The 16,174-nt window shown below is 45.3% G+C and overlaps 1 protein-coding gene across 1 annotated transcript in view; it reads left to right on the top strand.

The window, feature by feature from the left end:
• Nucleotides 1–16,174, top strand: part of srcin1a (SRC kinase signaling inhibitor 1a) — a 75,275-nt gene that overhangs the window by 39,117 nt on the left and 19,984 nt on the right. Inside the window, 11 exon segments of the mRNA XM_059003357.1 lie at nucleotides 164–253; nucleotides 992–1,032; nucleotides 1,888–1,908; nucleotides 4,817–5,001; nucleotides 5,284–5,459; nucleotides 5,753–5,883; nucleotides 6,278–6,425; nucleotides 6,962–7,271; nucleotides 7,636–7,951; nucleotides 8,268–8,410; nucleotides 8,907–9,062. Of these exon segments, the coding sequence (XP_058859340.1) occupies nucleotides 164–253; nucleotides 992–1,032; nucleotides 1,888–1,908; nucleotides 4,817–5,001; nucleotides 5,284–5,459; nucleotides 5,753–5,883; nucleotides 6,278–6,425; nucleotides 6,962–7,271; nucleotides 7,636–7,951; nucleotides 8,268–8,410; nucleotides 8,907–9,062 (1,717 nt within the window).

Genomic DNA, 16,174 nt, shown 5'->3' with positions numbered 1-16,174 from the left:
GTGTATGTGTGTGTCTGAGTGTGTGTGTGTATCAGTGTGTGTGTTTCTCTCAGTGTGTGTCAGTGTGTGTGTGTCAGTGTGTATCAGTGTGTGTGTGTCTCAGTGTGTGTGTGTGTCTCTATACGTGTCCCAGTTTTGTAACGCTACTGTCCTGTGCGTTCAGAGAGAGGATGGAAGCGATGGAGAAGCAGATAGCCAGCCTGACCGGCCTGGTGCAGAGCGTGCTGACCCGGGGCCCGGACAGCGACTCCAAGTAAGAGTCACACCCAGACTGATACTGATAAAATCATACTGATAGTGATATAGCTGGTAATGATATTGATATAGCTGGTAATGATATTGACATAGTTGGTATTGATATAGCTATAGTTGGTCTTGATATTGATATAGCTGGTATTGATATATATATATATATAGCTGGTAATGATATTGATATAGCTGGTGTTGATATAGCTGGTAATGATATTGATATAGGTGGTATTGATATAGCTGGTATTTATATAGCTATAGCTGGTATTGATATAGATATAGCTGGTATTGATATAGATATAGCTGGTAATGATATTGATATAGCTGGTAATGACACTGATATAGCTGGTAATTATATTGGTATAGCTGGTATTGATATTGATATAGCTGGTAATTATATTGATATAGCTGGTATTGATATTGATATTGATATAACTGATACTTACCATACCTCTCTGTGCTTTAGAATGCTTCCCTATGCTTTACCATGTTTTCATTGTGGTTTTTTAATTTTTTTTATTACACTTTGCTGTGCTTTTGTTGTGGGAAACTTTTATAAGGGCAGGGCCAATGTGATGCACAGACAAACCAGACTGGACTTGTGTGGCTAGCTAGGGCCCGTTGTTACCCCTTTACAGAGCTAGAGAAGAGTTATGCACAGTGTTTGTGATAAAAAATAAAATGAAATAAAACGATATAAACTGCTGGCTGCTGACTGACTGGCTGCTGTTTGTGTTTTCAGTGAGAAGACGGATTCCACCAGCGAGGGGTCGGGGACTGGCAGTAAGTATTGCTCACGACAATTCCAGTATGGACCAGTTTAGCTACAGAGATTCATGAGTTTCTCAGTTTTGGTGTGTGTGAGGCTGTCTTGTGACTTCTGCTCAGCCCTGTGTGATATGCACAGAGTAAACAGACTGCTGCCCAGAATCAGGACACATCTCCCCCTTCCCTCTCTCTCTGTTTCTCTCTATCCCTTGCTCTGTCTATCTATCTCTCTCTTTATCTCTCTCTCTCCTCTCCTTCTATCCCTCGCTTGACCGCTTTCCTTCGCTGAAAGAACAGATTCTACACAGCCAGGTATGGTTAATCAGAGCGGATTTTAACAGAAATTGAGACTGCAGGGCTGTTTAGTAAAAGAGAATCATTGTGGACAATCTCAGTTTTAATGAATGTGACATTTGGAAAAATGGCATTGTGTGTGTTTGTGTTTGAGTAGGTTTGCATGTGTTTGTGTATGTGTGTTTTTGTGATTGTATTTGTGTTTATTTGTATGTTTCTGTGTAAATGAGAACATAAGAAAATTCCTGAACGAGAGGGTCCCAGTGAATCAGCAACGTGGCTTGGTAACCCTTTGTAACTTGATTAACTGATCAAAGCTTGGTAACTACAGTATGTTGAGTAAATATCCCATAGCACAGGGCAGAGCTGCAGCAAGGAATGAGTTCATTTTCATGTGAGTTGAAATGTAAAAGATTAGTAGATACTGCTTTTCAAAATGGATTTAAGTGAGACTGCTTTCTTAAAATGCACTCGATCTGGTTTCAAAAACTCTCGTGTTTGTTTGTCTGTGTGTGTGTCCATTTACTTTAAAAAAAAAAAAAAGATTTTAATCAATTCATTCCTTGTGTGTTTCAGCTGCAAAGTTGAAAAAGACAGGTATCATTGCATTTTGTATTTATCTTCTAAGCGATTCAGCTAATTCACAGACTGCAGTAGTAGCTATGGTGGTAACATACAAGTAGAAGTCACCTGTAGTGTGTGTATGTGTTTGGTATATATATATATATATATATATATATATATATATATATATATATACAGACGTGCTCAAATTTGTTGGTACCCCTCCACAAAAAACGAAGAATGCACAATTTTCTCTGGAATATCTTGAAACTGACAAAAGTAATTGGCATCCACCATTGTTTATTCCATATTTAATAGAAATCAGACTTTGCTTTTGATTTTTTATTCAACATAATATTGTGAAAATGGCATGGACAAAAATGATGGGACCGCTAACCTAATATTTTGTTGCACAACCTTTAGAGGCAATCACTGCAATCAAATGTTTTCTGTAGCTCTCAATGAGACTTCTGCACCTGTTAACAGGTAGTTTGGCCCACTCTTCCTGAGCAAACTGCTCCAGCTGTCTCAGGTTTGATGGGTGCCTTCTCCAGACTGCAAGTTTCAGCTCTTTCCATAGATGTTTGATAGGATTCAGATCAGGACTCATAGAAGGCCACTTCAGAATAGTCCAATGTTTTGTTCTTATCCATTCTTGGGTGCTTTTAGCTGTGTGTTTTGGGTCATTATCCTGTTGGAGGACCCATGACTTGCGACTGAGACAGAGCTTTCTGGCACTGGGCAGTACGTTTCGCTCCAGAATGCCTTGATAGTCTTGAGATTTCATTGTGCCCTGCACAGATTCAAGGCACCCTGCGCCAGGCGCAGCAAAGCAGCCCCAAAACATAACCGAGCCTCCTCCCCATGTTTCACTGTAGGTATGGTGTTCTTTTCTTTGAAAGCTTCATTTTTTCGTCTGTGAACAAAGAGCTGATGTGACTTGCCAAAAAGCTCCAGTTTTGACTCATCTGTCCAAAGGACATTCTCCCAGAAGGATTGTGGCTTGTCAATATGCATTTTAGCAAATTCCAGTCTGGCTTTTTTATGTTTTTCTTTCAAAAGTGGAGTCCTCCTGGGTCTTCTTCCATGGAGCCCACTTTCGCTCAAAAAGCGACGGATGGTGCGATCAGAAACTGACGTACCTTCACCTTGGAGTTCAGCTTGTATCTCTTTGGCAGTTATCCTTGGTTCTTTTTCTACCATTCGCACTATCCTTCTGTTCAATCTGGGGTCGATTTTCCTCTTGCGGCCGCGCCCAGGGAGGTTGGCTACAGTTCCATGGACCTTAAACTTCTTAATAATATTTGCAACTGTTGTCACAGGAACATCAAGCTGCTTGGAGATGGTCTTGTAGCTTTTACCTTTACCATGCTTGTCTATTATTTTCTTTCTGATCTCCTCAGACAACTCTCTCCTTTGCTTTCTCTGGTCCATGTTCAGTGTGGTGCACACAATGATACCAAACAGCACAGTGACTACTTTTCTCCATTTAAATAGGCTGAATGACTGATTACAAGATTGGAGACATGTGTGATACTAATTAAAGAAACTAATTAGTTTGAAATATCACTATAATCCAATTATTTATTATCTTTTCTAAGGGGTACCAACAAATGTGTCCAGGCCATTTTAGAATATCTTTGTAGAATAAGCAATAATTCATCTCTTTTCACAGCTTCTTTGCTTTATTCTATGACATACCAAAGGCATGCAAGTATACATGATAAAATAGCTTTTAATTTCATCACTTTTCAGGAGGAATGAAGCATTATTTCAATGAACTGTAAGGGTACCAACAAATTTGAGCACGTCTGTATATATATATATATATATATATATATATATATATATATATATATACTGTATAAATGTGCTTGAAGGTCTGTTAACACAATTGTATAAACATGCTATCTTTCTGTAATATAAATGCTATTTCACTGCTAGCTCACTGTAATAACACAGTAATTGCACAAGTGTTTCTGTGTCTTTGGATAACTCACAGTCAGGACATATTGACAGTAGATTACCTGTGTTGCATTTCCAATGCAGCTACTGTATGCCAACGCATTCTCGGCAGTCCGCTGTCGTGTTAATTAATCAGTATTCACACTTGCTGCTGTGTTTGCTACAATCTACAGCTCTGGCCAAAAGTTTAGCATCACCTAGAATTTTAAGATTGAGATTGTTTTTAAAAAAAACAAAAAAAACTATATGAACATAATTTAGATATTTTATTTAACATCACTCCGGAAGTCATAATAGTAGTACAGTATGTCATGTTAGATTTTGAAATGTCACATTTTTCAATATTTGTCAGTTTTTCATTATGGGAAACTACAAAGCGGTATGTAATTCAATATGTTAACGTAACATTATTCACCAGGTTTCATTCAAGTTTATGAAGCAAAATGAGTTCATTCTATGGGGTAATGCAAAACTTTTGGCCAGAGCTGTAGTTGCTGTGCGACAACGCGAGTGATGACCGCGTGTGTCTGTGGGGTTTCTGTAATGGGCCTCACTCTGCCTTGGGTTGATGGTCTTAAATATCACAGGTGCAGTTACTGTGGGGTCTGTTTGAATGGCTAGGGTAGTGTCAGATCTTAGTTCCCTCTCTTATTGCATGCAGTTTTGTTATCCTTATAAAAGTTTTCCACAGTAACAGCAAAGTGTAGTAAAGCACAGTGGCAAAGCATAGGCAAGCGTTGTAAAGAATAGCGAGTTAAGGTGAAGTGTATTAATAAGCATGGCAAACCATGATGAGCTATGGTAAATGCATAGTATAACCATGGGAAAAGTATGGGGGAGGAAGCGTGGAAAAATACTGTGGTAAAATGTTATAAGGGTTAAAAAATCGTTCTCATTCAGTTGCCAGGTGTTTTTTTTTTTTTTTTAAAGCGTCCCTCCCCTCCCTCTGTCTGTGTTTGTCTGTCTCTGTTCGCAGCTCTCACCCCCTCCTCCTGCAGCGCCATGGCGACGCCTACCCCCCCGGCCCCGCCTCCCCCCCCTTCCGCAGCTCCGCCGCAGCCCAACTCAGTCACGCGCCTGCAGATGCAGCTGCACCTGCACGGCCTGCAGCAGAACGCCAGCGACCTGCGAGACCAGCTCAGCCATCTGCGAAAGATGCAGGTGAGCCATCGCATTCATCGCAAGAAACAAGAGAACAAAGGGGGTGGCAGTTTTAAAAAAAATCTGAACATTTAATTTTACAGAAATGGACCAAAGAGGATATTTAGAGCACTTTACAGCACTAGGGAATACATCTGGATTATTTCTAGGGGTAACGTTTAGCTGAAACGCTTGCTTGCTTGACTCAGTTTCTTCTCGTTTCAGTAACAGTGATGAAGGCAGTTTCTTCCCAGGCTCACCCAGTTTCTCACCAGTAACTCACCATCCCCTCCCTCCCTGCAGCTCCAGAACCAGGACTCCGTGCGGACCATGCTGAAGCGCACGGAGACGGAGATCAGCGTGCGCGTGACGGACGCCCTGCGCAAGCAGGAGGATCCACTGCAGAGACAGCGCACCCTGGTGGAGGAGGAGAGACTCAAGTATCTCAACGAGGAGGAGCTGATTATACAGCAGCTGCAGTGAGTGCCTTAGAAAAGGTCACAACTGTAAATCTGCATGATATTATTGCAGTTTTCTCCCCATGCTTTTCTCATGGATAGTTTACCATGTTTTTTAACATGCTTTACCATAACTCTGTGCTTTACAATGCTTATCTAAGCGTTACCATGTTTACACTGTGCTTCATTGCACTTTGCTGTGATTTTACTGTGGGAAACTTAGTTTGTTTACCGTGGTTTGTTTTTTAATATGCTTTACCATACCTCTATGTGCTTTACAATACTTGCCTCTGCTTCACCATGTTGTGTTCCAGTGACCTGGAAAAGTCAGTGGATGAGATCCAGAAGGACTCCTCAGTGAATCACAGGCTGGTCACCGTGCAGGAGCTGGAGGAGAAAGCGCTGGTGCTGCGCAAACTGGGAGAGACGTTAACGGAGCTCAAGAGTGAGTCTGCTGACCCCTGACCCCCTAAACCCAACCCCTAACCCCCTACCCAAAACCCAACCCCAACCCCAAATTCAACCCCAACTCAAACCCTAATCCCAAACCCAAACTCCAGCCCCAGCCCCAAATCAAACCCTAACCCCAACCCCTAACCCCCTACCCTGACCCCCCAACCTCCCACAATCGAACCCCAACCCCAACCCTAACCCCAAGTTAATCCTAACCCCAACCCCAAGCTTAATACTAACCCTAACCCCTACCTAGTCCCTAACTCCTCTTCTCAGATCAGTTCCCCAGCCTGTGCTGAGGGTGGAGGGTTAGGGAAGCTGGTATAGGGGACTGTGTTGTGTTGTAGAAGCTAACGTGTGGATGCATTCCTCTGCCCTGTCCTCAGGTCAGTTCCCCAGCCTGCAGAGTAAGATGCGTGTGGTGCTGAGGGTGGAGGTGGAGGCAGTGAAGTTCCTGAAGGAGGAGCCTCAGAGACTGGATGCCCTACTGAAGCGCTGCAAGAGCGTCACAGACTCACTGACCAACCTGCGAAGGTGAAACAGCCAGCGCTCACACTCACTCACAAGAGCTCACACTCACTCACAAGAGCTCAAATAAGCTCACAATATCTCACACTCACTCACAAGAGCTCACACTCACTCACAAGAGCTCACACTCACTCACAAGAGCTCACACTCACTCACAAGAGCTCACATAAGCTCACAAGAGCTCACATAAGTTCACAAGAGCTCACCACCCTTCACACTCACAACCATTTACACTCACCAACCTGCACAAGTGAAACAGCCAGGGGACAGCCAGCCCTCACTCACACTCAAAAGAGATGACTCTCACAAGCCAAGATGCTTGTCTGCTTCTTCTAGTTTCAACTCAGTAATAACACTGATGAAGGCACTAGAGCCCAAATGCTTGTCTGCTTGAGTTTTGTAACACAGCATTATTTCTCTTTCCCACTGGAATAAAAAAAATCAGAAAGCTTTTATTACACAGCGGATGGACAGTGACTCCAATAAAGGGTTTCTTGTTTGTTTGTTTGTTTACTTGTCTTTATTATTTAAATTTTTTGCAGGCAGGTTAACGAGGGAATCTGGAAAAGCCACGAAGACCTGGCTAATCAATCCCCGAAACTCATGGACGATTTCGGCAAGAACTCGGACTTCCACATTCCCACCAGCCCACCCCTGAACTTTCATGAGCTGGGAGGAGTGGGAGGAGGGGGCGTGTCGAGTCTCTCCTCCTGGCAATCCCACAGTGCCTCGGGGCTGGGCTCCCAGAATTCCCCTGCCCACTCGCAGAGCTCTCAGACCGTACCAGTCAAGAGCAGAGTGCTGGATGAGCTGGGGGGCCGGAGGACAGTGGACAAGTCTGTCTCTGTGGAGGTCAGTGCGCTTCAATCCAAACACTCACGCTGTGTCTTTTTTTAAGTTTAGGGCACCCCTGTGGAATCAACAAAGCTCTCTAAAATCTCTCGTAGTGCAGCTGGTACACCAGAGTGTAACCATTAACCCGTCCCCCCTGCAACACTCCTGCCTCTGGTTAATACATCAGTAAGAAATCCTGCTTTCAATGCACGAGTTGTGTTCATCTCCATGCCTCTGTGGAGTTTAGAATAGGAATTCTACACTGTGTATTGATTAATACTTACACTATAAACAAGCATACAGGTGTGTGTGTCTGTGTATCACAGTGTGTGTGTGCATGTCACAGTGTGTCGCTTCATTCTTACTGGTTTCTTGCCCCCAGGCTGCGGAGAGGGACTGGGAGGAGAAGCGTGCCAGTCTGACCCAGTACAGCACTCAGGATATCAACCGACTGCTGGAGGAGACGCAGGCTGAGCTCATGAAGGCCATTCCTGACCTCGACTTTGTTGCCAAGCAACAGAAGCTGTCCGGGGGGGTGTCCGGGGGTCAGGGGAGCCAGGGGGGGCCAGTTCCTGTGGTGACGGCTCAGAGCGCCAGCGGCAATGCCAGCCCCACCCCCGAACACCGGCCTGGCAAACCACAACACCCTGCCCAGAAACTCAACACAAAAACAGAACACAGTGTGCGCAGGGGATCAGGTGAGAGGAGAGGGGGAGATGGGAGAGGGGAGAGAGGGGGAGAGCAGGGGCTTGAGTGAGTAGAGAGGAGGAGAGGGAGAGGGAGAGGGAGAAAGGTAGGGAGGGAGGGAGGGAGGGAAAGAGATCCAGAGACAGACAGACCAAGATTTAAAAACTTTGGCAGCATTTTTTGACAAATTACAAATATTGCTAACATTGAATTAGTGAAGGGTTCATATAACCTGTACTGTAATGTACATCTATATATATTGTGATTTTTATGGATGCATTACATAATAACCTGTGCTTTATTTTATTTCCCCCCCCCCCACCTCAGATGAGCTCACGGTTCCTCGCTATCGCACAGAGAAGCCCTCCAAGTCTCCGCCCCCCCCACCCCCCCGTCGTAGCTTTCCCTCCTCCCACGGGCTCACCACCACGCGTAGCGGCGATGTCATCGTCACCAGCAAGAGCATAAAGGTGGGGCCCCCTGCTGGCCGGAGTCTGGCACTGCAGCTCCAGGAAACTAGACACAATCGGACATATTTTCAAAGCGCTTACTCTGGTCTTTAATGAACTCCTGTTTTTGCGAAAGGAGAGAAAAAACTTGTTAATGTTTCAAAATGAAAAAAAAACACTGAGAATGCTAAAGAGGACTTGAAATGCATTAGTTGTTTTGGTTTTAGTTTTATAAAATATACAGGTGCTTTCCCTCTTTCAAAAAATAGGCATTCATTATAGACTGGAGGAACGCTTTGAGAAAGTGTTATTGCCATTAGAAACTGGTGATCAGTGTCTTTATTGTTTTTATAAGGCCTTTAGTTTGCAGGTTTATTTACCTTTTCAATGTTTTGCTTTTCTTCTGTTTTGCCTCTGTGTGCATGTTGTGTGTGTGTGTCTCTGTCTGTCTGTGTCTCTGTTGTGTGTTGTGTGTGTGTGTCTCTGTGTTGTGTGTTGTGTGTTGCGTGTTGGGTAGAAGTCGGACTCGGAGGAGACAGAGTCGTTGCCGAAGCCCCAGGTGAAGCTGCGGAGGAGCGTGTCCGAGGCGCCCCGGCCAGCCTCCACCCCCCCCATCATCGCATCGGGGGTGAGAGACGAGGACGATGAGGACAGGATCATCGCGGAGCTCGAGGTACGAGGGACCCCCCTTCTCCCCCTCCCCCTACTCCCTCCACCTCTCCCTCCTCTTCCCTCTCTCTTCCCCTCTTTCCTACCTCCCATCCTCTCCCTCCCTTCCCTCCCTTCTCCTACCTCCCCTCTCACACAGTAAAAGCACATTAAAGTGTAATAAAGCACAGTGAAAGCACAGTAAAGCATAGGGAAGCATTGTAAAGCACAGAGAGATATGGCAAAGAGTATAAAAAAACCCATGGCAAACCAGGGTAAACTATGGCAAGTGCAAAGTATAACCAGGGGAAAAGCATGGCGGGGGGATTTACCATGCAGATTTACTTTGAGGAACTTGTATAAGGGTCTGCGTGTCACAAGGCTGTTGTGTTAGCTGTTGTGCCCACCCCCCCACACCACCCTCCCCCTCACGATATATCCGATCTGCCAGGTGTTTCAGAGAGCCCCTAAACCCCCAAACACCAGCTCCGCCCCCCCCAGCCTGGCCGACCCTTCACCCCGCCCTGAACCCTGGCCCCTGGGGGCCACCGTAGCGGAAGCAGCACCAGGACGGAAGGTAACGGTTCATTTTGGCTCCTCGCCACCCCCCGCCTCTGCCTCTGCCTCTGCCTCTGCTGCTGCTGCTGTTGCTGTCTCTCTGTCAGACTCGCTGCCCTCCTGACTGACTCACACTCACCACTCACAGCTCGCAAACATCTTAACACCTCCTTAAAACTGAGTTCAATGGGGGAAACTCGCAATGAAAAAGACAGAAAGAACAAACAAAAGAAAGAAAAAAAGGAAGGAAGAAAGAAGATTGTATTATAGAGTGGTAGTAGATTTAAGTTAACGTGGGAAGACCACTTTCATATATTAAGTATATATATATATATATATATATATATATATATATATATATATATATATATATATATATGAAGGTTGACCATTTGCTTTACAAAAGATAAGTATTTTCTGGGGACCCCTGGTCAACCTTTGCAGATGCCAGTTTGAGACCCACTGAACTAACCAACCCACCAACTAACTAACTAACTAACTAACTAACTAACTAACTAGTTAACTAGCACTGCGCTCACTTCCTCCTGGAGTCTGCTGACATTTTCACAAGCAAAATAAAATAAAATTAAAAGTTTCCTTCCTCTCATTAAGCATGGTCAGCATATCGACATAACCAGAAAGTTGCTGTTTTGATGTTTTGATTTAGATATATTTTTCTTTCCTTTTCTTTTGGACATTATTTGTAAAAGATATATTTAATAAAATCTGTATTGCGTGTGACGCGACACACACTTTAATCCAGCACTATTATCCAGCTGCAGTATTGTGTGTGTGTGTGTGTCTTGTAACCTAACAAGTGCTGTGCCTTCTGTAACGCTGGTTTAGGTAAGAAGCCCAGCAACACTTAGGAGATAGTTTAAAAAGTGGAAAAAAACTTTATTAGTCTAACTGACGCGTTTTGGCCAGCGCCTTCCTCAGGGTAATTTTACACATTGGGCAGGATGCAGAGTCCATAACACATTGCAGGTACAATCCCTTTTAAGTGATGCCCGCAGTAAAAACATAGGAAAGTGTAATAAAGCTCAATGAAAGCACGGTAAAGCATAGGCAAGCATTGCAAAGCACAGAGAGGTATGGTAAAGCATAGGGAAGCATTGCAAAGCACAGAGAGGTATGGCAAAGCATAGGCAAGCATTGTAAAGCACATAGAGGTGTGGTAAAGCATAGGGAAGCATTGTAAAGCACAGAGAGGTCTGGTAAAGCATAGGCAAGCATTGCAAAGCACAGAGAGGTATGGTAAAGCATAGGGAAGTATTGTAAAGCACAAAGAGGTATGGTAAAGCATAGGGAAGCATTGTAAAGCACAGAGAGGTCTGGTAAAGCATAGTCAAGCATTGTAAAGCATAGTCAAGCATTGTAAAGCATAGCCAGGTATGGTAGAGCATAGGCAAGCATTGTAAAGCACAGAGAGGTATGGTAAAGCATAGGGAAGCATTGTAAAGCACAGAGAGGTGTGGTAAAGCATAGGGAAGCATTGTAAAGCACAGAGAGGTGTGGTAAAGCATAGGGAAGCATTGTAAAGCACAGAGAGGTCTGGTAAAGCATAGGCAAGCATTGCAAAGCACAGAGAGGTATGGTAAAGCATAGGGAAGTATTGTAAAGCACAAAGAGGTATGGTAAAGCATAGGGAAGCATTGTAAAGCACAGAGAGGTCTGGTAAAGCATAGTCAAGCATTGTAAAGCATAGTCAAGCATTGTAAAGCATAGCCAGGTATGGTAGAGCATAGGCAAGCATTGTAAAGCACAGAGAGGTATGGTAAAGCATAGGGAAGCATTGTAAAGCACAGAGAGGTGTGGTAAAGCATAGGGAAGCATTGTAAAGCACAGAGAGGTGTGGTAAAGCATAGGGAAGCATTGTAAAGCACAGAGAGGTGTGGTAAAGCATAGGGAAGCATTGTAAAGCACAGAGAGGTATGGTAAAGCATAGGGAAGCATGGTAAAGCACAGAGAGGTATGGTAAAGCATAGGGAAGCATGGTAAAGCATAGCCAGGTATGGTAAAGCCGATTTTAAAACCTAGCAAATCAGGGTAAACTATGGTACACACATAGTATAACCATGGGGAAACTACAAAAATGACTGTAGGGGTTTTAAAACATCTTGAATATGTTCAAGTCGTTATTCAATTGTTTCAACAGAGTAGTTTTATTCCAAAAAGCACAGGTCTTCGCAGTATTACAGTGCAGTGATCCCCAAAGCACTGGGTGAAACTCAACGGCACTGAAGATTACAAAGGATTTCCGATTTACAGTTTCCTTTAATACAGGCAATAAAACAACCATTCATTAATATATAGCCTATTACATACCGCTAACATCCCAGACTTACCCAATAATAGCCAACTAATTACCACACTAGTATCTAGACAAAAAACATTCTTTACCCTGAAATCGGTTCTAACAAGTTTCCTTTCATGAGGCACTTAAACATATTGGAATTTTTTTTTTAGAGCTTTATGGAGTTCCTCAATTTCAACTACAATGACCGTGCAAAAATACCATGGTATACTTTTATAAGGGAAGCAATGAGCACATTTTATTTTAGTAATCAAATGCTTCAGACCATACATAGCCTAGCTCCACAGTTCCATTCTGTAACACACAGTCAGGCACTTTTGTTATTCAGCCTGCTAGTTAACCCTCGTTACTCTGGATACGTCTGCACAGCTCGCCTCGCGGCTGAGAGATATTACACAGCCCAGCAGGTGGCGCTAATGAACTATATATGTTACTTAAAGGTACAGAAACCGGTTAGTGAAGGATCGTTACAGTTTGCAAACGATTGCACAGTTCCTATTTAAAATGCCTGCAGAGACTGGCGACTCATTCTCTGGGATACTTTTTCTTTTTCCAATTGCTGTTTCTCTATTTTCCAAAGTCCTTTCTAACTCTGTGTGTGTGTGCATGTGCTGTACTGTTCTGCTGTAGCTGGAAGATGTTGGACTCGAGCGTAATTCAAGGAGAACGCTCACATGCACTGGATACCCTGTCTGAGTACTCTTCCTGTATCGGACAGTCAGTATTAATACTTTTATATCACAGCTATATTCAGGAATGGAAATAAGACTCCAATTGAAAAGCAGTTTCACCCATTCCAGGTTGTACTACAAGCTTGATTAGCCCCAGTGTGTAGGTAACAAGCTCAGGTGTGTCATATTAAACTCATAGTAAAACCAGGAATGGATCAAACTGCTATGCAATTGGGAGTCTTATTTCCATCCCTGATTATGTTACATAATGCTCTGTACTTTAAATAGTAAATAGTGCAAGAGTAGTAAAGAGTGTAAAGTCAATTTAATATAAACAGTAACAAATTAGCTGCTAAATTCCAAGCAACTTGGAGTTTTATGACATTTCACACAACAAGTCAAAGCGGTTCTTGTGGTTTATCATCACAGAACCCCTCAATGCAATTGATTTGCTTGTAATTCACATACTGTATTCTATATATAATACCATTACACAACATGTCTATCAGTCAATACTCCACCATATGTAACATGTGTAGCAGTTTAATGTTACCATTATAATAATTGTATACAGTTATTATCAGCGTTTATTATTGTACTAACGGTTAACGTGACACTGTCCTACAACATGTCTAGCGGTTGACCTCTGTAACCCTCAACCCCTGTGGCCCGCCTCCTGGCTGGGAAGGTCACTCAGAGTTCATCGCGGGGGTCACTGCGTCACGTCATCAGGTAAGAATCTTGACGCCTGCTCTTGAGATTATTATCAGCCTGTTAGACAGAGACTTTTGTCCATTCCTTTTTTTTATTATGTAGTTATTTATTTTAAAAAAATGTAGGTGTCACCAATGGTTTATACCACGGTTTTCTCCGCAATTTGGAATGCCCAATTATACTTTTTTTTTTTCCCCGGTTCACCGCTGCAACCCCCAGGCGACTCGGGAAACGGAGGCTGAAACACGCGTCCTCCGAAACACGGGTCCTCCGAAACATGCGTCCTCCGAAACACGCGTCCTCCGAAACGTGTTCCTGCCAAGCCGTCATTTTTCGCACTGCGGATCCACAGCAAAGCCACCAGACCTATAGTGCCGGACGACGACACAGATCTGAATGGCTCCACTGCAGACCCGCAGACGCCCTATCAGCCACAGGGGTCACTGGTGAGCGGTGAACTGCGGATTGCCCTGCCGATCTAAGCCCTCTCTACCCGGGTGGCGCTTGCTCTCTAGGAACCACCGGTCACCGTCGGCAATGACATAGCCTGGATTCGAACCTGCGATCTCCAGGCTATAGGACACATCCTGCACTCCACGCGGAGCGCCTTTACTGGATGCGCCACTCAGGAGAATCATCTTACCTTTTTAGTAATTTTTTTTTGCTTTATAAAATTCACACAGCAACGACTTGTTTACTAATCTAATGAATGAATGAATGAATGAATGAATGAATAAATAATAACTACTTATCTTATAAAGTTACTGCCGTCACAAGTAAAGTATAAGTAAAGTCATTATTATTATTATTATTATTATTATTATTATTATTATTATTATTGGGTATAGTTTGATGATGCAGGCAGAGCTCACCTTCCCTCTCCTTGCTTCACAGGAGGTAGACCCCATTGCTCCCCAGGAGGAGGAAGTGCGTGTCCCTCGCCCTCGCCCTGTCTCTGATCCTCCTCTCTATCCGGTCCCCCAGATCGTGCTGACCCACTGGGTTTCTGCCCCCACCTCGCCGACGGAGAGCAGGGTGTTCGAACTGGAGCAGGAGCCTCCGTGTACGATAGACCAGTCAGACCAGTTACACCAGCAGCAAGGAGCCTGGAGACCAGTGAACGCAACACAGAAGGGCTGCACAGATAACAAAGCTGGGTCTCAAAGACGAGAGACAACTGCTGCTAGCTTAGAGTCAGAGACACAGACAGAGACAGAGATACAGACAGAGACACAGACACAGACACAGATACAGATACAGGCACAGACACAGATTGGATTAGAGAAGCCAGGTTTGAGTTCTCGCATCCCCGGGAGTTTGGAATATTTGACGATGCTGGAAAATAAGTCCTTAGAAACATTACAATCGCTGCAGTCTTTCGAAATTTCGCAAACTTACGAAACTTACAAAACTTTAGACGGGACCCAGGGTCCCCTTGGCCATACCGAACCCCAAAACGTCTCCCAGGGGTACAGCTTGAAACCCCAGGGAAAAGCTTCGGAGGGGCAAAGAAGAGGGGGACGCAGAAAGCCGATGCCTCTGGTTCTGAGAATCCAGGAGTCATTCGAGAGGGGAGAGGAGGAAGAGGAGGGAAAGGAGGGGGAGGAGGTGAAGGGGAACATCTCTTTCCTGATCACAGAGACTCGGATCCAGGCACTCCCTACGAGCGAGGCATGGGAAACGACGAGGGAGCTGGGGGAGGGGGTGCAGACTGTCACTGTGTGGGGCAAGGAGGCGGGGGTACCCCACAGCGAGGAGGGGGGGCAGGGGCTGTCCTTGGGGGCCAGGCGCCTCTCTGGAGTGATGGAGGAGCGGGGAGCAGGGGGAGGGGAATCTGGGCTGTCTGAGGAGCTGGGGAGCGAAACTGTCTCAGATTCTGGGGTCGAGAAGGGGTCGTCAAGTTTGGGGGGACGCGGCCCACTCCGGAAGCCAGTCCCCAAGCCACGATCTGCTTTGGGGTCACAAACTAGCCAGCCCCGCGATGACAGCAGCAATGCACATGCCAAGATAAGGTTCCCCGAAGCACAGTGGGGCGCCCTGAGTCATGTCATCGAGTCTGAGTCCCAGACAGGCCAGAGGACCCTGGAGCTGGCTCTCTGTGACCGAGGGGGGGACCCCCAAACGCCCCAGGATCCAGACTCAACAGACAAACCGGGTCGGGATCGGAACCAGGACCGGGGTGTGGATGAGGAGGCCCAGTCTGGAGGAATCACCAGGGACACCTACAGGAAACTGGACAGCCTGGAAGAGACCATCCGCGAGCTGGAGAACAGCATCCAGGAGATCAGCCGACACCCCTCCGCTGGGTACATCTTCTCCAGGGAGTTCCTGGGAAAGCTGGAGGATGAGGAGGCCTCAGGTGGATCAGGAGGCCCAGGGCTGACCCCAGGGTGTTCAGACCGGCGGGGGAGCGGGAGTGAGGGACTGCTGTCGCCCACCAGGATCAAACCTCCCCTTCCTCCCAAGCCTGCCGCTCTCCAGACTGGTGCCCAACAGGTTCGGCCTCCCTCCCCCCTCCCTCACTCCTCCAGTGTGCTGGTGCTGCTGCTGCTGGTGACAGTGCTTCTTTCTGTCTCTATTTCCGGGGTTCCCTTCCTCTCGCACCCCTTCCCTCACAGACACTGCCTGGGTTGTTCACCCTCCTCACAAACTCTGGCTGTTTTTTCATCATCATGTTCTTGAGAATCAGACTGGGTGATTTTATTCAAGCGTCTCTCTCCTTCATTCTCCCTTCATCCCTTTCTCTTTCTTCCCCTTTCCTCTCTTTCTTACTCCTCTCTCTCTCCCCCACTTTCTCTATCCCTGTCCCTCTCTTTCTCACTCTCCTCCCCCTATCTCTCTCTTTTTCCCTCTCCACTCCCTGTAATCTCTCTCTCC

This window comes from Acipenser ruthenus, chromosome 28 (assembly GCF_902713425.1).
Source record: "Acipenser ruthenus chromosome 28, fAciRut3.2 maternal haplotype, whole genome shotgun sequence".
Classification (NCBI taxonomy): domain Eukaryota; kingdom Metazoa; phylum Chordata; class Actinopteri; order Acipenseriformes; family Acipenseridae; genus Acipenser; species Acipenser ruthenus.
The sequence above is the reverse complement of the archived record's forward strand: the minus strand, read 5'-3'. Positions and strand labels throughout refer to the sequence as shown.